At 35.0% G+C, this 22,053-nt stretch overlaps 1 protein-coding gene across 1 annotated transcript; it reads left to right on the top strand.

The window, feature by feature from the left end:
• Positions 1-18,422: 18,422 nt before the first annotated feature.
• On the top strand, positions 18,423-21,391 carry LOC131604497 (uncharacterized). The gene is made up of 7 exons (XM_058876933.1): positions 18,423-18,642; positions 18,746-18,950; positions 19,071-19,161; positions 19,544-19,933; positions 20,022-20,126; positions 20,436-20,618; positions 20,699-21,391. Exons 1-7 carry the CDS (start codon positions 18,423-18,425, stop codon positions 21,389-21,391), a joined length of 1,887 nt encoding a protein of 628 aa, XP_058732916.1.
• Positions 21,392-22,053: the final 662 nt, after the last annotated feature.

Raw genomic sequence — 22,053 nt, 5'->3', positions numbered from 1 at the left:
TTTATGTTTTTACTAAGTTTTTAAATAAGTTTTATTATAATAAATGCTAATTATAACTATATTTAAATTTAGAAATGATTTAATTAATTTAAATTTAAATTTATGTATTAGTAATGATATATTAATGTAATTCTATTTAAATTTATGTGATTAATATGTATTAATAATAATATAATAATATACTAATGTAATTCTATTTCATTTTATGTTATTAATATGTATTAATAATAATCAATGTTGTAAAAGAATGAAATTTTTTTTATAAAGGGAGTAAAACTTAACGTTGAAAAGCACAAAAAAAAAAAACAAAGGTCTTGATATTTCAATAGAAAATCAATTAAAAAGAAAATAAAATTGACTAATTTGCTAATTTTTTATTTTAAATTTTTAAATACTTTTGAGATTTGATTCGGTTTCTATAAGTTAAATTAATTTAAAAAATCTATTTTGATCGTGTCTATTAAAAAAAAAATAATTAGTGAAATTCAAGTTGATTTTGTTTTTTAAAATTTGTTTTTACTTATAATGGAAAATATTATGAACAAGTTAACTAATGTAGTTGCTATTTCATTTGAATTCTGACAGTAATAGATTAATATTTCAACGTATTGATTTCTTTGAATCTTTATATCGTTTCTCTCACCATATTTAATTTTATATCGTTTCTCTCACCATATTTAATTTTTTGTTGCTAAAATCTTTACTCAATAGTGAATGTAATCAATTATACGTAATTCTCCATAGAAACTTTTTGCATTCCACATATTCAAAATAAATAAACAACCCATATCTCATATCTCAATTAATATTAGTTGATTATTAATTATTAAATTATTTTAATCTTAGTTTTGGCTACTAATAATTTTTGTATTCATTCGTAAAAATTTATTAAAATTTTAAATTTAAACAAATAAATTATACAATTTATTCTTAATTTATTACAAGACGATTTAGAATAGAAAAATATAATATTGATACAATTATTTTTAGAGTGAAGATCCATTTTGGTCCCTCACAAATATTACACGAGTCAAATTTAATCGGATCATATTAGTCCCTCACACAAAAATTGTCCCAACTTAATCCCTTACAAAATTTAATCGGATCATATTAGTCCTTCTGCTAATATTTTTCTCAAATCGGTTTTTTCCTACTTCTAAACTGGTTTTTTTCGTACTTTTAAACCGCGGCTGGACTGACACGTTGGATTTTTTTATTTTTCATTTTTTAAATACTAAATTAATTTTTATTTTTATTTTCATTTTTAAACAATTATCAATGAATAGTATCAAAAAAGCCAAAACTATTTCTTATAAAATAAGTTTTAAATAAGTAATTTTCATGATTTCTACTAATATTAACAAATTTTATACATAAATTTTTATATATGAGGTCTCAAATCGAAGTCCCTTCAAGTTAAATGATTTTCACTTTACAACTAGACAAATCAATTTTTATCGTTAATAAAGTGACTATCATTTACAACTAGAAAAATCAATTTCTATTGTTAGTAAAGTGACTATTATTTACAACAAGACAAATCAATTTCGATTGTTAGTAAAGTGACTATCATTTACAACTAGATAAATCAATTTCTATTGTTAATAAGGTGATTATCATTTACAACTAGACAAATCAATTTCTACGGTTAGTAAAGTGACTATCAATAACAACTAGACAAATCAAATTCTATTGTTAGTAAAGTGACTATCATTTATAAATAGACAAATCAATTTCTATTTTATTAAATTGGCTGTCATTTAATTTGAAGAGACTTAGGTTCGAGACCATATTGATACAAATTTTGTATTTTTTATTTTAAATTTAAAATTGTTTAAGATTAACCACATGGGCCGGAGTTCAACTCCTTATAAGAAACAATTTTGGATTTTTTATATTATTAATTTATAATTGTTTAAAAATGAAATTAAAAATAAAAATTAAAAAAATGAAAATAAAATAAAATCCAACGTGGCAATCCAGTCACGGTTTAAAACTAGGAAAAAACCAGTTTGAAAAAAATATTAACAGAAGGACTTATATGATCCGGTTAAATTTTATAAGAGATTAAATTGGGTGTATTTTATTATGAAGGACTAATTTGACTCGTGTAATATTTGTGAGGGATCAAAATGGGTCTTCACTCTTATTTTTATAAACGGGAATAAATTATAAATATTTTATAATTGGACACACGGGTTCTAAACAGGGCGGAGTCGGGCGGCATATTAGAGTGTGTGGGCCTACAACCATATTACAACATCATCAATATTAATTTAATCGATTTTATGTTTGTGTGAAGTGTACTACACCATAATCAATTTTATATGTGTATATTCTGACAACTACTACAATCTGATAAATTAAATTAATATTTATATGATAATCATTATTTGAAACATTTTTCTCTAATTTTTATATATTTTTAGGTCACTTTGTCCGTGTCATCTAGATGCTTAAGTGTTTGTTTTAAGATAAGTCATTTTATGATTTTATCAGTATTTTTAGGTCACTTTGACTGTGTAAAATACTTACTAATTTGCTGCCTTTCAAAGGCACACTAGTAGGTTTCTCTAATAAACAGGTACATTTTCTAGGTCATCTTCCTATCTTGACTATCTTTGGTAGTGGCAAAAATGCAAAGGGCATCAAGGTGAGGTATTTGATTGTGAACACATCTTCCCCTTATAACATTATTAATTGGAGACCGGCGTTTAACGCTCTTGAAGCAGTGTTTCAAATCTCTATCTCAACCTAAAGTGTCCTTTAGATGATGAGCGAATGGGTGTGATAAAGGGCTGGAAAGAAAGTGATACAAAGACAACCTGAAGTTAAAGAAAAAAGTCCAGCAAGATTCTTCGTTGATTGAAACCTCCCTCAAGGTGAACCTCGTTGACCTTAACCCGCAAGAGGATCCGGCAAAAGATATCCTAACTCGCACAGAAGAGTAAAAAAAGGTGCAGATCGGCTCCAAAGACTTTTAGACCACCCAGATCGGCTCAAACTTGTCCCAAGAGAAGGTGTCGTCATCATCAAAATATTGAGGGACAATATAGATCTCTTCACATTGACCCCCTCTGATATGCCTGAGATTGACTTGGAGGTGGTATGTCATCAAATTTTCTTAGAACCAACTCTGAAACCGGTGTCCTAAATAAAGTAAAAGGATGGCTGAAGGTGGAGAAAAACACAAGAAAGGGGGATTGAAATGTGTTCTTTATCAACTAAAATTTTCCCTTCCTTCTTTTGTTTAACATCTTTTCTTTCTTTCGTTTTATCATCTATTAGATTATGCTTTTGATGTTGCAGAAGCATGAGGATGTAGAACTACATAACCAATAAGAAGTTTATTTTAACTTCTGTATGTCATCAGAACTTCTGACTTGCTCAGTACAGTTCCGAGGAGCTTTTTCTTGATAAATCTAAGTTAAAACTAATAGTGCAGAAAGTAAAAGACACATTCATTTTTATCCTGGTTCTCCTATTGAATAAGGCTACCTTCAGTCCACCTTCTTCAGGTGATTTTCCTCTTAACAGAGGTCTTAATCCACTATAACCAAATCATGATTACAACTGCACGATCCTCCGTCGTGACTAACTATCCTGCACATCCAACTGCTGTGACTAACCCTGCACAAGCTACCCGCGAGTGACTAACCTCTAGACGACTGAACCGTTCAGTGATCCCTTATGGATATAACATTCATCAATCTAGTAACCTGTACAACAACGCGTTTTGACTTACTCCCTGCACAACTACCTGTTGTGACTTGCTGCAATGGACTGTTTAGTGGTCTCCACGAGATATAACATCCATTAACTCCTGGACTCTTGACCCTCACTCGGTCTCCAAGATATTTCCACAATGACCTTAGCCACTGTCATCTCATGCTTCTGACCTAAATTGGTCGCTCAAGGCATCTTCTGGAGATTTACAGATGTGCTTCTTATTCAAGTAGATGGTCTCCTATTCTCAATACATATGTTTATGACTCACTGACTAGAAGTCACTTCTGGAGCCTAAACAGTATATCAGAAGTTCCCTAAGATATAACACACTACGAGCAACAACTATACGCGTTTTACATTTAAATACAAGAAACAAAATGTCTTGTAGTCTTCTTGTCTTCAACTTCTGAATGAGATCCTTGCATGTTTGTTGATAAGCAGAATATGAGCATCAACTTCCAAATGGTAAGTGCTTCTTAAAGCTGATATTTATCTTCAAATCTTCTTAAGCAGATTTAGAGCAGCAACTCTTATGTTGATTGCTTCTAATTTGATCTTCATCATCTGAAAGCAGATTTAGAGCAAAAACTCAAGTACTAATTGCTTCTTTTCAGCTCGATCTTTCTTATCAGAGTAAGGATATTAGAGCTTTAGTCTTGAAATTAATTCCTTCTTGTAAGGCCATCTTCATTTCCTCTTCAAGCAGATTTAGAGCAACAACTCTATGTTGAATTGCTTCTTCCAATGCTTGTCTTCTTCTGGAATACTGATCATGAAGCATGTAACAGTTGATACCACATTTTATGATCATAAGCAAACATGAAACACTTCTTCGAGCAACAACTCAATGTATTCAGTTTCTCAAGTCATTCAATGTGAACAATGTATGAGTTGATCAAGTATTAGTGAACTTATGATGACTCCAATGGAGAATGCTGCTAAACAGCAGAGATTTCTTCTTTACTTGTTTTAGGCATGTGATTTGTGTATGACAACATAAAGGATTATCACATATTGAGTATGTGTTGCCTCTTGTATCTTCTGATGCATATTTTCATATTTCTTCAATTAAGTGTTCATGCTCAGATGCTTCATCTACAAATACAAAGATGTATTCTGCAGATTATTTCTTCTTCTTTTGTGCAGAATATATCTTTGGTTGCACACTTTCTTCTTATCTCCATGGATGATCCTTACTGGATATCATCTCCAACAAATCCATTTAAGGGATGAATGATCACTCACTCTCCATTCTGGATAGATTGACTTTTCACTCTGTGCAAGATGGATGGATTCCATATCCTGTGGTCATTCCATACTCATCAAGTTTGAAGATTGTTTCTACTTATAGCTTGATGAGTGGTTACCATTGGAATGTAGCCATTGCAATCTGGTTGAGTATGGATTTGAATGCTTCGTATTGATAGGCTGCATGTGTCCATGATAGAACCTTATCCTGATGTCAGTTTGTGGCGTGCTACTCTGGTTTTTCTTTCTTCAATGTGTTGCATGCAGCTTGCTTCTTCTTTTAACCTTGGGAGTTGTTCCTTTTAAATGTTGTAACCTTTTTGCACGTGATGGTGTTTCTAACGGCTCTCCCTTTGTTTCTAGGCTCTTTGTATTTTATTCAATTCTGTATGCTGAGCTGTAGATTCTTCAATGGCTTGTACGTGACTTATGTTGATGTTTGTATCTTGCATGCCACTTCGTTGTAGCTTCAGAACTTGTAACTTCAGATCTTCTGATCTTTCTGCATGTGTGATCTTCTGATGTTGTAAAGCTTCTTGCAGCTGATCTTTCTTGTTCATTTTCCTTGAGGCTTCTGATGTACTTTCTGATTATGTGCTTGTTGTATGTAAGCATTGATATTGCTTGTTCTTTTGAGTGGTCTTGTCTCTGATTGTTGCTTCTCTTACTTATGATCTGTGGTCTTTGGCTTGTTTGACGTTTTCTTAATCAGAACATCCGATGAATGATGTTTAGCTTCGTCAATCTTCTGGATGTAGTTGTTGCACTCGTTTTCTGATGAATCCTGTATAAGATTTATAACATAATATCTACACACTAAATGAAACCATTAGTAATAAAATTGTTACTCACAAAATATATGCTTTTTATCATCAAAACTAGATTATGAACATAGATTCTCAATCTTGTTCTAACAATGGCGACGAGAAAAGTAGGACAGTAATCGAAGAGGTGGGAAAATTATTAAAAGTCAAATTCATCTGAGAGATAAAGTATCCGACTTAATTATCCAACATCGTCATGGTAAAGAAAAAATCTGGGAAGTGGCGCATTGTAACACCTCAAATATTTTATTTGTTATTTTAATCGGTTGTTTGTGATTTAATTGATGCAATTGTTGATTTGTATATGTTTTATGCGGGATAGTGTTGAATAAGAATTTTTAGAGAATTAGTATGATTAAAATATTGTAGTGGAAATTATTGGTTTAGAATATAATTATATAGAAATATAGTAATTATTTAAATAGGATATTATGAGGAAAATAATGAGGACATGATGGTCTTTGCAAGAGGTTTAATGGAGGTAAGATTGGAAGTATGCTTTAGGGGTCTAAGGGTTATTTTAGTCAAAAAGGGGATGAGAGAGTCAATCGTAACATTTTTCTTTGGATCGATCATGCTCTGAGAAGTTGAAGTAAGGAAGGGAGAACAAGCAAGAGAGAGAGAGAGAACTCATTGTTGGAGTTTAGAGCATCTTCAATATAAGGTAAGAGTGGAGTTCCGACTCTCTAATAGATGGTATAATAGTGGGTATGTAAGGATATGGAATGTTAGGTTTTGGTGTAGGTTGTTCATGAATTGGTCCTTATATCTGATCGGAATTGACAAATTTGATGTAGTAATTTGAGTTAGTATACGATGTAGAATATGTTCATATTTGATAAAACCAAAAGATATCTTTTTGAATTTCATTTGGTAAATTTGGGTGTCAAAAAGATGGAATTCGTGGTAGAAAAATTTACAGATTTTTGACCTCTGCTACAACGGTACCCGGGTACCAGAATTGGGGTAACCGGTTACCATACGTGAAAAATGTATATTTTGGTCTGTTTTGGATGAAGTAACTGGTTACCAAGATTCGGGTAATCGGTTACTATTGAGTTTTTTGCGTGTGTTGACTATTGGAGTATTTAGTAACCACCAGGATTTAGGTAACCGGTTACCACTATGCTAAAGGATTTTTGTAAAACTTTAAAAATTAATAATTTTTTTACTCGGATGTTCGTTTGACGCACCGTTTGGACCGTCGAAAAGCTAAAAATATTCTCTTTAATATGCTAATAATTTTGATAGCACTAAATGATTATTTTTCTGTTGAAGGCTTATGCCTTGTTTGTCAATGCAGTATGGAATATGATGAATGTTGTTGTGCTTGAAACAATGGTATTATTTGAATGAAGCGTGAATAAATTACATTATATTATATATTATAATGTTGATATCATTGGCCTGGAATGACGAAACGTTAAGGGCTTATGCTCTGTAATTGCATAATTATGATGTTGCATGATAGTGTTGCATGCACACATTGTTAAGGGCTTATGCCCCGTTGTTGGCCTAGATTGGCAAATTGTTGAGGGCTTATGCCATGTAGCTGCCCCATTTGGCATATATAGAGAGGGCTTATGCCCTGTTGGTACCACATGCACTGAGTCCGTGTCGGTCTCATAGCATAATAATTGAAGAATTGATCTGCATGATATATCTATTGAATACTTATTATTATATAATCTATTATATTGTTGTGATATCTCACCCTTCTGTTGGAATGATGCTTTATACGGCATCGTGCAGATAGTCAGGAGTAGTTCGAGGATGCGGAGTCTAGAATGCTCTTCATATTTTTATGAGTTGGCATCAGTGCTCTGATACGTAACACCAGAGGTATGAATGCTTTCTTGTTATGCTATGTTGACATTTTATTTTGTTGATGTGTTGGAGTATTAAGAACTCCCTTTTTAATCGAATAAATGTTATTTTATGTTGATTGAGAATTTTGAATAAAGAATACGTTTCTTTCAGTTGCGTTAATGAAATTAAATTTGAGAACTATGTTGAATTGTCATTGGTTCATCCAAATGATGTGTTATGTATTTGTTTACGCATATTTGAGCAGGTTTTAATAAGTTGCAAAGTGTAGCATCCTAATTGTTGTGTTTAATTTTAAGAAATAAATTACTCTCATTTTATTAATTTTATCGTTGGACAATTAGGGTGTTAAACGCATGTGCGTGGATTTCACTTACTTAAATAAGGCTTGTCCAAAGGATCCTTATCCGTTACCTCACATCAACTGAATCATTTACGACTCATCTGATTTTATTTGCTCAGTTTTCTGGATGCTTATTCCGGCTATAACGAGATACAGATGAATTCGTTGGATGCCCCCAAGACCGCATTCTTCTCAAATTGAAGTAAATATTATTATAATGTGATTCCATTTGGCTTGAAAAATGCAGGGGGCTACTTACCAAAGATTAATGGATACGATGTTCTCTTTTTTCTCAGGTGCTTCGATTTATACTAGAAATAAGTTTGGAAAATTTTAACATGAGCTTGCACTTGTTAACCAATTTACAAAACATAAGATTGAAAAAAATGGATCACAATATATGTATCAAATATCTAATTGTTTTAAAGATTGTAGCAAATTCATCGTTGATATAAATTTAGACTCAAAGGATGCTACTTGTAGTTGTCAACTTTTTTAATTTAAGGGAATATTATGCACACACATTTTGACAATTTTTCAAGCTAAAAATATACTTAAAATTTGTAATACCCCGACTCTCCGACACCGGTAATTATCATTAAATTGGTTAATTGATAATTAAAATGCACTTTGGTCTTAGTCCATATCATCTAAGCACAATTGTATTAGAAGTCTTAAGAGAAAGGAATGGAATTGGTTGGAATTGAACTAAGTGGCATTTATGTAAATACCACTTAGTTAAAGGGCACATTGGACCTTAAATGATATTTGCATGGACTTAAAGTATGGTTAGTAGAGATAACCATTCCAAATCAGAATTTTTGAAGAAGAGAGAGCATAGGAACATGGAAAGAAAGAAGTTCATCATCTTCATATCTCCATTTTCGCAGCCCTTGATACAGCTCCACTAAATCAGGTATATCTCTCAACTCGTAACTCCGATCGTAACGATTCTGGTCCCATTGGAAAGCTAACAAATTTTTCTTTGATTTGCACCTATGGTTCGCATCTATAGCTTCTGTCTTGAAGGAGAAAAACGAGTTTGAAGTTGGGACATGCATGCTGAATGTGAAGAAGGAGGGCTTACGGGTTTGGTGAACTTGAAGGTGTAGTTTGTGTCAAGAAGATAGTTCAATGGCAGCAAGAACATGATCTTAACCTCCATTGATGCAAGGTGAGTCCTTAGTTAGATACCTTGGGGAATTTGTATGCAAGGGTTTATGTTGGAAATTGGGGTTTGAGTGATAATCCATATTGCATGTGATCAACTTGCTTAATTGATGAGTATATGTTGCATGTTGATGATTATGAATATATGTGTGATATAAATTGTTGGGACTGTATTGGTAGTGCAGGGGATTCACTATAGAGCATTTGGGACTGTTATAGAACCCTTAAAATGCAGAAAAATGATTCCGGTACAGTGTAATCGATTACAGTAACCGGTTACGCTGTTGAAAACTGAGAATTTGGGCATTTTGCGTGACCGTAACCGGTTACGGGTTCTGGTGTAACCGGTTACACTGGGCGCAGAAGGAAAAAATTCAGTAATTTGGGAAATTCATATCTCCCGCTTCGTACGCCCGATTGACGCGTACTATATACTGTTAGAAAGCTAATTAAATATACTATCTAGGAAAATTAGCCTCGGTGTTTGAATATTATTTTTTGGCATATCAGACGTACCTTTAGTAAAGAGCGACATGGATAACATATGGATAATATGCTGTTATAATGATTTTTTCTCTTCAAATGCTACGCTATGTTATTGTATGCTATGCTGGAAGTATGAAAATTCCGTCGTTTTGGTTGAACGATCGGATTGTTTGTCTTGTTTGTGACCTTGACTTTATGTCATATTTTTGTATGCTTGAATCGAAGTGGCTGGCAGGCTAGATTGGGACGTTGCTCTGACCGTGTAGTCTATGAGCCCTCCCGGACCGTGTAGTCCAATGGAATAACCCGTTCATGTGTATTGTTCGATATGGTGTGCATCTGAGCTACCGTTGCAGTGTGCTCGTGAGTTTCCGCACGGGGTTTTACACACCTGGCATTAACACACGTGCGTGCTCGGTATGGTGGGGTTATGTGGCCATGTAGGCTAATGCATAATGAGGTAACTCACCTCTAGTGAAGTCACGTAGACTAACACTAGGCTTTCGCTCGATGGGCTCAGGCGTCAGGGTGGCGGTTTGTACTCGGTGTAACTCACTAGCGTGAAGGAGGTTAACGGGACAATGACGCCAATTAGGTCAGGTCATCGCACGACCATTTAGGCTTGTGTGGACTCGTTTAACCATCCTGGAGTGTGCTTGTACAAGTCCCTTGACAAATAGGCAGGAGGTTACTCATCGAGGATGCATTTATTCCATAATCCTAGCCGGGGTTGTTTACACTTCTGGATTCCCCGTATGTGGATGCGGGTTTGCATACTTGTTTGCTATACTACGTGTATTTGTTTGAGACAAGTCCAATGGTGGACGAGTCACTGTTTTCTCCGTACTTGTACCGGATGCGAGGATAAACCCCGGATCAATGGTGGATTCGGATTTGTTGATGCATGTACCCTGTAGAACCGAGTGGACCCATAGGATATGAGGACTCACTGAGATTTAGTAATCTCACCCCATTCCAATTATATTTTTTTTCAGGTGCAGTTTAGTAGTGGTTGGTCAGTAGCAGGTTTGGACTGAAGACTTGGAAGTGGTGTTGGCTCGAAGACCTCGTTGGTTTTGACATTCCGTTGTGCAAGATCCATTGAAGACTCATGTATTATGCTTCTTAGTAGAATTTCATGTTGTATTTTATATGGATCTTTCTATAATTATAGCTTTTGTATGTACTCAATATCAATTTTAATGTTTCATGCATAATATACTAGTCAGTTATGTATGGGGTGTTACAGTTGGTATCAGAGCAGGTCGATTCTCGGCCGAGCCATGAGACATCACTAGCAATTCCTTTCCTCCTCTCAAGTGTGCGTTGCCAGCCTGATTTTTACTGAAATCTCACTCAGTTGTTGAACTTGATCAACTCATCGACCGAGTGTGAGACAGTAGAATTACGGCAGAGCCGCCACGAGGACTCGTAAAACCTGCAAGGTTGTGAACCTAAGTTTTTGGAGTGAGATGAGTAATGAATTGTTGGACGTTTTAAGTGGATGATATTGGAGTCGTCAAGCTTAAGGAGAGCGTTTGACGCAAAGGAGTAATACCCGAACTGTCAAGGTGTGGATGAAGACAGCTTGAACCCCCAGGATTTTGATTGGATGGAGTGAAACTTTCTCTAAGTCTTGGTAATAGCAAGGGAAATCCAAATGGGATTGAGTAAGAGCCTTGTAAGTGAGATTCTCCGAAGGTGTTGAGTTGTGAATTAGTAGGATTCAGTACTGATGATGCTGCCGGTGTTAAGCATGACGGGTGAGCTGATTGGACAGAGTGACCTTTGGAAATGCGGACAGGGGAGTCTGACCTTTCCGATTGCGCTAGTACGGACAATGATTGGATGGGTAGAGTATTAGATCCTGATCCAACTTGAAGTACCCTAAGAGAGAGTAATTATCTAGTAGATGTTGGTGGAATGTATGAGTGGGGTAACTTGAGATTGGCGAAGCTTGAACACCTTGTCGATAGAAGAGGATATGTATTTCTGTTCTTATCATTTTATATTTAGTTCTAGAACTACGCTAGATGGAATATGAAATGATGTAGAAGCGTGAAATGCAGTGACCTAAGTTCTTGTTAGTTGTTGTTCGTCTAAGCCCGAGTGAAGCCATAGAACTACGCTTGGCGTTGAGTGTTCAGGCGAGTAGGAACTAAGATCTATCTGGAACGTCAGTAGGATGATCGCAGTTGCGTCGAATGTTAGGAACTATAGTATTCCTATCTGCACCGAATTATCCTTGGAATCTCATGCATGCGTGGGACGAGTGGGTACGCGCACTGCATGGTGATCCAAAGTTGAACTTCATATCTTCGTGCTTGCCGTGTTGGCTTTCCGAGTAAGTAAACCTTGGTGTGTAGCACTCTCAGGTTTTAGCATCCTGAGGAGTGTGATTCGAAGGACTTGAGGAACGATGAGCCTATTGGAAGCCTGTTCAGACACTTGTCGGTTGTGACAATAGGATATTCGTGGGGGTCATTATACGCCATTGAGGTAGTTTACCTGGATACATGGCCTCGGAGTTAGACCACCATGTTGGTACTACCAGACGGGTGTAATGCCACAGTATCGCTATCGTGCACAAAGATGCGTGAGCCATCTTTTTCCGACATGCGTGGGACAAAGGTGATCTGAAGCTCAAGGTAGAATTCTGATTTGGCACTTGTGAGATGCAGATCCAGACTCTCATAAGGTATGTGGGATAAGGATCCATACGTCGCGCTCGATAGTAGAGGAATAACTAGACAGGCGATGGTGAGATGGATCAAGATCCGATACTATGCTTATAGAGACTCTGAATGATCGTGCTCGCGCGAGTTAGAGTTAGAGTTAGAGTTAGAGTTAGAGTTAGAGTTATATTATACCTTGCAGACGTTCTTATTTCGTGAAGTGTTAAGTTGGAAATTTTGCATGAGTGCCTAGGGTGGGACTCATGTGCGGTCATGATATTCTGGTCAGCATGGTGAGTGGCTATCATGTACCATTGGCGATCGGTGATGGAATATGCAGGTTGTATCTTGGATCGGCTCGATGTGTGATGTGTCTGGTAAGGTATTGCTAGATACTCTGAGTGGAGAAGTGTTAATCTTGGTAAAGCATGGACATTTTGGTTTGAGAACTGCTAAGGAGTTTATAAGAGAGATGTTCGAAGTGCAAAGTGCAATTTCTTGCATTGTGGCTACACTCTGACTGTTAGAAGCATTGCAATGAAGGATGCAGCCGCTGAGGAAGTCAGTTCAGTGTCTGATTCAGAGGTGGAACATACGTTAGATGACTGTGTGAATGGAGTGTGGCTATGGGAGGATTTTTATATCATTAAGTCGCACAAGTTATCAGAGGTGATGCCACACTAAGAGAATGAAGGTGTATGGTTGGGTAGAAGTTGTGTAGAAATGCTAGAGTTATCATGAGTTGCAGTACGTTTTTGAAGGATTTATTATACCGGTTGAGCAACAAGATTTGTTGGAATGACAGACATAACGGTTATACACTATAAGAATCAGTAACGAAGGATATCCGACATGAGTGGATTATTAGAGTTTTTGAAGTTCTGGAGATTCAGTGCAGAGCAGTGAAGGTCAAGGACCCTAGAAGGATCTTTCCCCAGATATGTCAGGACGAAGTATCTGGATAGACGTGTTGCTTGAGAGTCAAGGTTCTAACCATGCATAGTGGGACGCAGGTGTTTTGGCAGATTATGTTTCTTCGTATGGAATGACCATCAGACAGAGTAGAGAGATTATCTAAAGAGGAATGTGAGTAACGTTCTTCCCTTTGATTGGATAGATATGAAGAGTGGGTTTTCATGGTGAACGGAAAAAATTCGAGGACGATTTCTATTTAAGGGGGGGAGAATGTAATACCCCGACTCTCCGACACTGGTAATTATCATTAAATTGGTTAATTGATAATTAAAATGCACTTTGGTCTTAGTCCATATCATCTAAGCACAATTGTATTAGAAGTCTTAAGAGAAAGCAATGGAATTGGTTGGAATTGAACTAAGTGGCATTTATGTAAATACCACTTAGTTAAAGGGCACATTGGACCTTAAATGATATTTGCATGGACTTAAAGTATGGTTAGTAGAGATAACCATTCCAAATCATAAGTTTTGAAGAAGAGAGAGCATAGGAACATGGAAAGAAAGAAGTTCATCATCTTCATATCTCCATTTTCGCAGCCCTTGATACAGCTCCACTAAATCAGGTATATCTCTCAACTCGTAACTCCGATCGTAACGATTCTGGTCCCATTGGAAAGCTAACGAATTTTTCTTCGATTTACACCTATGGTTCGCATCTATAGCTTCTGTCTTGAAGGAGAAAAACGAGTTTGAAGTTGGGACATGTATGCTGAATGTGAAGAAGGAGGGGTTACGGGTTTGGTGAACTTGAAGGTGTAGTTTGTGTCAAGAAGATAGTTCAATGGCAGCAAGAACATGATCTTAACCTCCATTGATGCAAGGTGAGTCCTTAGTTAGATACCTTGGGGAATTTGTATGCAAGGGTTTATGTTGGGAATTGGGGTTTGAGTGATAATCCATATTGCATGTGATCAACTTGCTTAATTGATGAGTATATGTTGCATGTTGATGATTATGAATATATGTGTGATATAAGTTGTTGGGACTGTATTGGTAGTGCAGGGGATTCACTATAGAGCATTTGTGACTGTTATAGAACCCTTAAAATGCAGAAAAATGATTCCGGTACAGTGTAATCGGTTACAGTAACCGGTTACGCTGTTGAAAACTGAGAATTTGGGCATTTTGCGTGACCGTAACCGGTTACGGGTTCTGGTGTAACCGGTTACACTGGGCGCAGAAGGAAAAAATTCAGTAATTTGGGAAATTCATATCTCCCGCTTCGTACGCCCGATTGACGCGTACTATATACCGTTAGAAAGCTAATTAAATATACTATCTAGGAAAATTAGCCTCGGTGTTTGAATATTATTTTTTGGCATATCAGACGTACCTTTAGTAAAGAGCGACATGGATAACATATGGATAATATGCTGTTATAATGATTTTTTCTCTTCAAATGCTACGCTATATTATTGTATGCTATGCTGGAAGTATGAAAATTCCGTCGTTTTGGTTGAACGATCGGATTGTTTGTCTTGTTTGTGACCTTGACTTTATGTCATATTTTTGTATGCTTGAATCGAAGTGGCCGGCAGGCTAGATTGGGACGTTGATCTGACCGTGTAGTCTATGAGCCCTCCCGGACCGTGTAGTCCAATGGAATAACCCGTTCATGTGTATTGTTCGATATGGTGTGCATCTGAGCTACCGTTGCAGTGTGCTTGTGAGTTTCCGTACGGGGTTTTACTCACTTGGCATTAACACACGTGCGTGCTCGGTATGGTGGGGTTATGTGGCCATGTAGGCTAATGCATAATGAGGTAACTCACCTCTAGTGAAGTCACGTAGACTAACACTAGGCTTTCGCCCGATGGGCTCAGGCGTCAAGGTGGAGGTCTGTACTCGGCGTACCTCACTAGCGTGAAGGAGGTTAACGGGACAATGACGCCAATTAGGTCAGGTCATCGCACGGCCATTTAGGCTTGTGTGGACTCGTTTAACCATCCTGGAGTGTGCTTGTACAAGTCCCTTGACAAATAGGCAGGAGGTTACTCATCGAGGATGCATTTATTCCATAATCCTAGCCGGGGTTGTTTACACTTCTGGATTCCCCGTATGTGGATGCGGGTTTGCATACTTGTTTGCTATACTACGTGTATTTGTTTGAGACAAGTCCAATGGTGGACGAGTCACTGTTTTCTCCGTACTTGTACCGGATGCGAGGATAAACCCCGGATCAATGGTGGATTCGGTTTTGTTGATGCATGTACCCTGTAGAACCGAGTGGACCCATAGGATAGGAGGACTCACTGAGATTTAGTAATCTCACCCCATTCCAATTATATTTTTTTTCAGGTGCAGTTTAGTAGTGGTTGGTCAGTAGCAGGTTTGGACTGAAGACTTGGAAGTGGTGTTGGCTCGAAGACCTCGTTGGTTTTGACATTCCGTTGTGCAAGATCCATTGAAGACTCATGTATTATGCTTCTTAGTAGAATTTCATGTTGTATTTTATATGGATCTTTCTATAATTATAGCTTTTGTATGTACTCAATATCAATTTTAATGTTTCATGCATAATATACTAGTCAGTTATGTATGGGGTGTTACAAAATTCCTAGTCAATATATATTGCATCACTGGACAAAAGAAGCTAATAGATACATGGAGGTTAGTGTTATGGATTCTCATAATGATGAGGTGAATACTTTGAGAAGTGCACACGTGCATCAATAATTTAGCAAATTTTCACATTTTGCTAAACAATCAAAAGAAGCATATGAGTTTATTATGATAGAGTTTGAATGCATTTGTAATACTTTGGAAACAATGAGATTAAAATTATCCAATGTAAATGACACTCCTAAAGATTTGTAACAACAATATATATAGATTACACACATGATAATATTTTGAATTTTAATATCCAAGACCCCCATGTATCACAAACAAAAGGTAGAAAGAGAAAATATTCTAACAATAACCGTGTACAAGATAGATATAGAAGTGGTCTAGAATTTTCGATGGATAAGGAATTAGTTAAAAGAAGGGCATGTAAATATTATGGAGAATATGGTCACTATCAATAAACTTGCAAAAATTAATATTATAGAATTATAATAGTACAAACATGATATTATAATTATAATGCTTCATACTATTTTACTGGTCTTTATGCAATGACTAAATAAAATAATTTGTGGATACTTATCAAGAAAGATGAAGAAAATTATGCTAGCATATGGAGATCGAAGATATTTATAGTTATTATAGTAGACATTATTTTATTTTCTTGTTTCAAGGCATTTTAAAGTGATTTCTTAATATTCTAGTATGATATCTTATTTGTTTTAAATTTTAGAATGATTTCTTATATTTTTTATTTTTAATTAAATTATTTTGTATTTATTATCTATATATATTATTTAAATTTTTATGCGCATTTTATTCTTTAATTTAAATAAAATTGAAAAATTTTGCATTAACGTTGTTTTAGTGAAAAAATTGAAAATAATTTTGTTTGAGTTGTATTTGAAAAATAATTAATAAAAATATATTCTTTTAATTATAAATGTTAATGTTAATTACTAGTACTAAAGACTATGCATTAACGTAATTACAAAAATCTTTTGAATTCCCCTGTAACAAATGAAAGGGTATGTTATAACATTTTCCTATAACAAAGTTAGTTTTGAATTTATTTAGATATTTCAAATTTGATGATCAAATCATTTATTCACAATTTTAAAATATTCTTTTCAAATACACATTTTAAGAGTAGATAATCTTACCTAGGGGTGGCAAAACGGGCCGGGGCCTGCCGGGCCGCCCGCGCACCCGCCAAAAATTGGCGGGTTGGGTTGGGATTTTAGGCTCGCCGCTCGCCAAAGCCCGCCCCGCCAAAACCCGCCGCCCGCCATACCCGCCCCGCCAAAGCCCGCCGCTCGCCAAAACCCGCTCCTCCTCCAAATCTCACTCTTTTTTTAGTTAATTCTAGTAATTGCAATTTTTCATGGTTTATTTTATACATTTATTTATAAATATATGTAATATTTTTTAGAGTAAATTTGTTAAAAAATTACTTTTAAAAAAAATTGTTTTAAAAAATAAGTGAAAAGTTTAATTAAAAGGTAAAAAAAGCATATTAATCTATTAAAAAAATATAAATAAAAATAGGCGGGTAAGCCCGCCGCCCGCCAACCCGCCATCATGGCGGGGCGGGCATGATTTTGATGCCCATTTTACTTGGCGGGCATGCCCGCCCCGCTCGTTTTTTGGCAGGCATAAGGCGGGGTGGGCAGCGGGCGGGGCGGGCGGCCCGTTTTGCCACCCCTTATCTTACCTTTTATACCGTTTTTACGATACACATTATTTATTTTAAGGTTAAATATGTTTTTGGTCCCTTTAAATATAGCGATTTTCAACTTTAGTCCCTCTAAATATCTTCTTCAAAGAATGGTGCTCTTAAAAATTTTAATTTTAACTTTTGGTCCCTCATGGCAAAATCGTAGCTAAACTGGTATCTAATTCCGTCGCTAAATAAAAAACTGTCGCTAAAACCGCCGCTAAAATCGTCACTAATTTGTAAAAACCGTCGCTAAATTGTAAGAGGGATCAAAAGTTAAAATTAAAATTTTTAGGAGGACCATTCTTTGAAGAAAATGTTTAGAGGGACTAAAGTTGAAAACTGCTATATTTAGAGGGACCAAAAACTTATTTAACCCTTTATTTTATAATTAATTAAGTACTATATTTAATAACAAATTAATCTCTCCGACTCAACCTCTCAAAAAAAATATTCAGTATCATTCGATCTTAACAAATTATCTATATTTATAATTAGTTAAGATTTAATGATTCAAAATATTTGTTTGAGGTGTTAAGTTGGAGGTAGATAATTTGTTAATATTGAATGATCTAGATTTTGAGGTGTTTAGTTGGAGAGATTAGTTGGTTATTAAATATAGTAATTAATTTATTATAAATTAAATAATGTATATTTGTAAAATCTTTATAAAAGGTAAGCTTATCTACTCTTCAAACAAAAAAACAAAGAAAAATCTGATCATTACTAATGTGTATTTCAAAAGAATATTTACAAATTGTTCATAATTGATTTGATCATCAAATTTAAAAAAATCTTAATAAATTCAAAACTAATGTTGTTGCGGTTTTTATTGTGAAGTATTTTTGAGAGGAAGAAATGGAGAAAGGTAAAATATTTTTGGCGGTGCTTATGCTGTTGCAGTGTTGTATAGCTATTACAGAAGCTGAGTATTTGAAATACAAAGATCCAAAGCAACCATTGAATACTCGGATTAAGGACCTTGTCGGTAGAATGACTTTGGAAGAAAAAATCGGTCAAATGGTTCAAATTGAACGCACGGTTGCATCTGCTGATGTGGTGAACAAGTATTACATTGGTAAGTTTTTGTTTTTTGATTTAAAAAATATTTAAACTTCATCGTGAATTGCAAAGCCAAGGTTTATAATATTTTCTATAACTGCATGAAAAAATTATTGTAGGGAGTGTTCTAAGTGGTGGTGGAAGTGTTCCAAAGGCGAAGGCTACTGCAAATGATTGGGTTGATATGGTGAATGAGTTTCAAAAAGGTGCATTATCAACTAGGCTTGGAATTCCAATGATATATGGTGTTGATGCTGTTCATGGTCATAACAATGTTTATAATGCTACTATTTTTCCACACAATGTTGGTCTAGGAGCTACAAGGTAATTAAATAACCATTATGCTTATATTTATTTTGTATTGTTCTCGGTAGCACTAACACCTCTTAAAAAATGTATATGTGTCCCTGTTCATGCTTATTGATGATTTTTTTCTTTGAATAGGGATCCTCAACTAGTGAAGAGGATTGGTGATGCAACTGCTCTTGAAGCTAGAGCTACTGGAATTCCATATGTCTTTGCTCCTTGCATTGCGGTAATTAAAATAATCAAAATTACATATTTGTCAATCGCACATAGATAGTCATTTGTTTAAATTATCCTATGTTATAACACTGTAGTGTGGTTATAACCACTATTTGACAATCTTTTTCTACACAGTGTAGTCAAGCACGAGATGTTAAGTAGGATATCTTACCGAAGGGAAAAAGGATAATTTCATGCATACATACATACACAAAAATATGAAAATCATAATACAGGCCCAAAAAAATATTCAACATGTTTTTTTTATTTATGATTTTGCTTTAAAAAGCTCAATCTTAACTACGCTAGCAATGAAAACAATCTTTTGCGTAATATCTTACTACACTGGTCCTATCTTATGTTCTATCTTATAATGTATATGTTTTGTATAGGTTTGTAGAGATCCAAGATGGGGTAGATGTTATGAAAGTTATAGCGAAGATCATAAAATTGTTCAAGCTATGACTGAGATCATTCCAGGATTGCAAGGTGACCTCCCTCCAAATTCAAAAAAGGGTGTTCCATATGTTGCTGGAAACAAGAAAGTAGCAGCTTGTGCAAAACACTATGTTGGTGATGGCGGAACAACAAAAGGAATCAATGAAAACAATACTGTTACAACCATACATGAATTGCTTAGCATTCATATGCCAGCTTACTATAACTCAATTATCAAGGGTGTTTCAACCATCATGGTTTCTTACTCAAGCTGGAACGGGAAAAAAATGCATACGAATTACGATTTAATCACTCGATTTCTTAAGAACACACTTCATTTTCGAGTAACATACCTTTCTTCATAAATCTCTCTCATATATTAAATGTTGTTGTTTATCAGTATATGCTTAAAATTTTGTGTTTATTTTGCAGGGTTTTGTCATATCAGATTGGGAGGGAATTGACAAGATAACTTCACCTCCTCATGCTAACTACACATATTCAATTGAATCCGGAGTTAATGCCGGTATTGACATGGTAAGCTATGATTTTTTTTTCAAGTCTACTGAGTAGGCATTTTTATCATTAAGAATCAAAATTTCTTTTCTTTTTAAAACTCAGTATCTGGCCCTAGGACCAACTAGTCCTAGGGAGATCAATACCACCGTCCACTTGCGGAGGCCTCATTTAACTAGAGTAAAAACTCTGTATGAACTGGTCTAAGACAAGAATTTTTAGGAATCATCACACTCTTTGCATATGAACCACTTGCGCTCTTTGCATAGGAACCACATGATTTTCTACATGAAATATATGTCTTTAATACTTAACCTTGTAATGATGCAGGTAATGACTTCATATAACTTCACGGAATTCATAGATGGCTTAACATTACTAGTGAAAAACAATGTTGTGCCTATGAAAAGAATTGATGATGCAGTAAAGAGAATTTTGAGAGTCAAGTTTGTGATGGGTCTATTTGAAAATCCATTGGCTGATTACAGCCTTGCTGACCAACTCGGGAGCCAGGTTAGTTGATCACTTTCGAGTTAAATATGATTTTAGTCCCTACAAAATGATAAAACTATACTTGCACCATAATTCGACAGGAGCATAGAGAATTGGCTAGGGAAGCTGTGAGGAAATCGTTGGTACTATTAAAGAATGGTGAAAATGTTGATAAGCCATTGCTTCCTCTTCCGAAAAAGGCTTCGAAAATACTTGTTTCCGGAAGCCATGCTGATAATCTAGGTTATCAATGTGGTGGATGGACGATTCAATGGCAAGGACTTAGTGGCAATAACATCACTAGTGGTACGACGATTCTGAGTGCGATAAAAAACACAGTTGACAAAGACACTGAGGTAGTATATCAAGAGAATCCATCTCTCGAATATGTAAAATCAAATGATTTTTCATATGCGATTGTGGTAGTCGGAGAGACACCATATGCAGAAACAAATGGCGACAGCTTAAATTTAACGATATCTAGTAATGGAGCAGAAACAATAAACAATGTATGCGGCGGAGTGAAATGTGTGGTTGTGTTAATCACTGGTAGACCTGTGGTTATGTTACCATATGTTGACATAATCGAAGGGCTTGTTGCTGCTTGGCTTCCTGAGAGTGAAGGTTACGGTGTTACAGATGTTTTGTTTGGTGATTATGGATTTAGTGGTAAACTTGCAAGGACATGGTTTAAGAGTGTTGATCAGTTACCTATGAATGTTGGTGATTCTCATTATGATCCTTTGTTTCCATTTGAATTCGGTCTTACAACTCAAGGTCTTAAGATGACTTAAAACTTATTAGACTTTGTTGTATGATATAAATGTGTATTTGTAAGCTATTTCTGTAATAAAATATCAAATAAAACTAATAGTTTTCATAAGCTATATTCATATATTCTACGTTGCAACCAGAATCAATGTTAAGTTAAAAACATTTACAGAATATAGAATATCCAAGAATATCGATAATTAATCATGTCATATTTATATATTCTACACTGTAACCATAGAATCAATGTTAAGTTAAAGTCTATCATGTTATTTACCCTCAATTTACCTATTTACATAATATTATAGTGATCCCCGGCCCAAGGGGTAGTCAAGGTAGGCAATTGCGGATTAGGATCCTTGACAGCACAAATTTGGCAGCCATTTAGTAGTCAGATCAAACAATTTATATCCTAAGATGAATATTTTTAACTAAAAAAGTTAATAAAAAGGAAATTATTTTTAAAACGAAATATTTTATTTATCTATACTTAATTTAATAATAATATATAATTTAATTATAAATTTTGGGTTAACTATGTTTTTCTCCTTTTAAACATCAACATTTATTTTTAATTCATTTAAAAATTTCTTTTTAATTTTAGCCCATAATACTTTTATTTTTAATTTATGTAAAGATTCTTTTACATTTTGACTAATCATTCCTATTATTATATCTATGTGAC

Source organism: Vicia villosa, linkage group LG5 (assembly GCF_029867415.1).
Source record: "Vicia villosa cultivar HV-30 ecotype Madison, WI linkage group LG5, Vvil1.0, whole genome shotgun sequence".
NCBI classification, from domain to species: domain Eukaryota; kingdom Viridiplantae; phylum Streptophyta; class Magnoliopsida; order Fabales; family Fabaceae; genus Vicia; species Vicia villosa.
This window is presented reverse-complemented; position numbering and strand designations above follow the sequence as displayed.

Bases quoted from the DNA above. Each gene is read 5' to 3' on its own strand.
- LOC131604497 (XM_058876933.1), top strand. From the start codon at position 18,423: ATGGAGAAAGGTAAAATATTTTTGGCGGTGCTTATGCTGTTGCAGTGT. The intron at 18,643-18,745 runs GTAAGTTTTTGT...AAATTATTGTAG, and splicing joins GGTGAACAAGTATTACATTG to GGAGTGTTCTAAGTGGTGGT. The intron at 19,934-20,021 runs GTAACATACCTT...TTTATTTTGCAG, and splicing joins AGAACACACTTCATTTTCGA to GGTTTTGTCATATCAGATTG.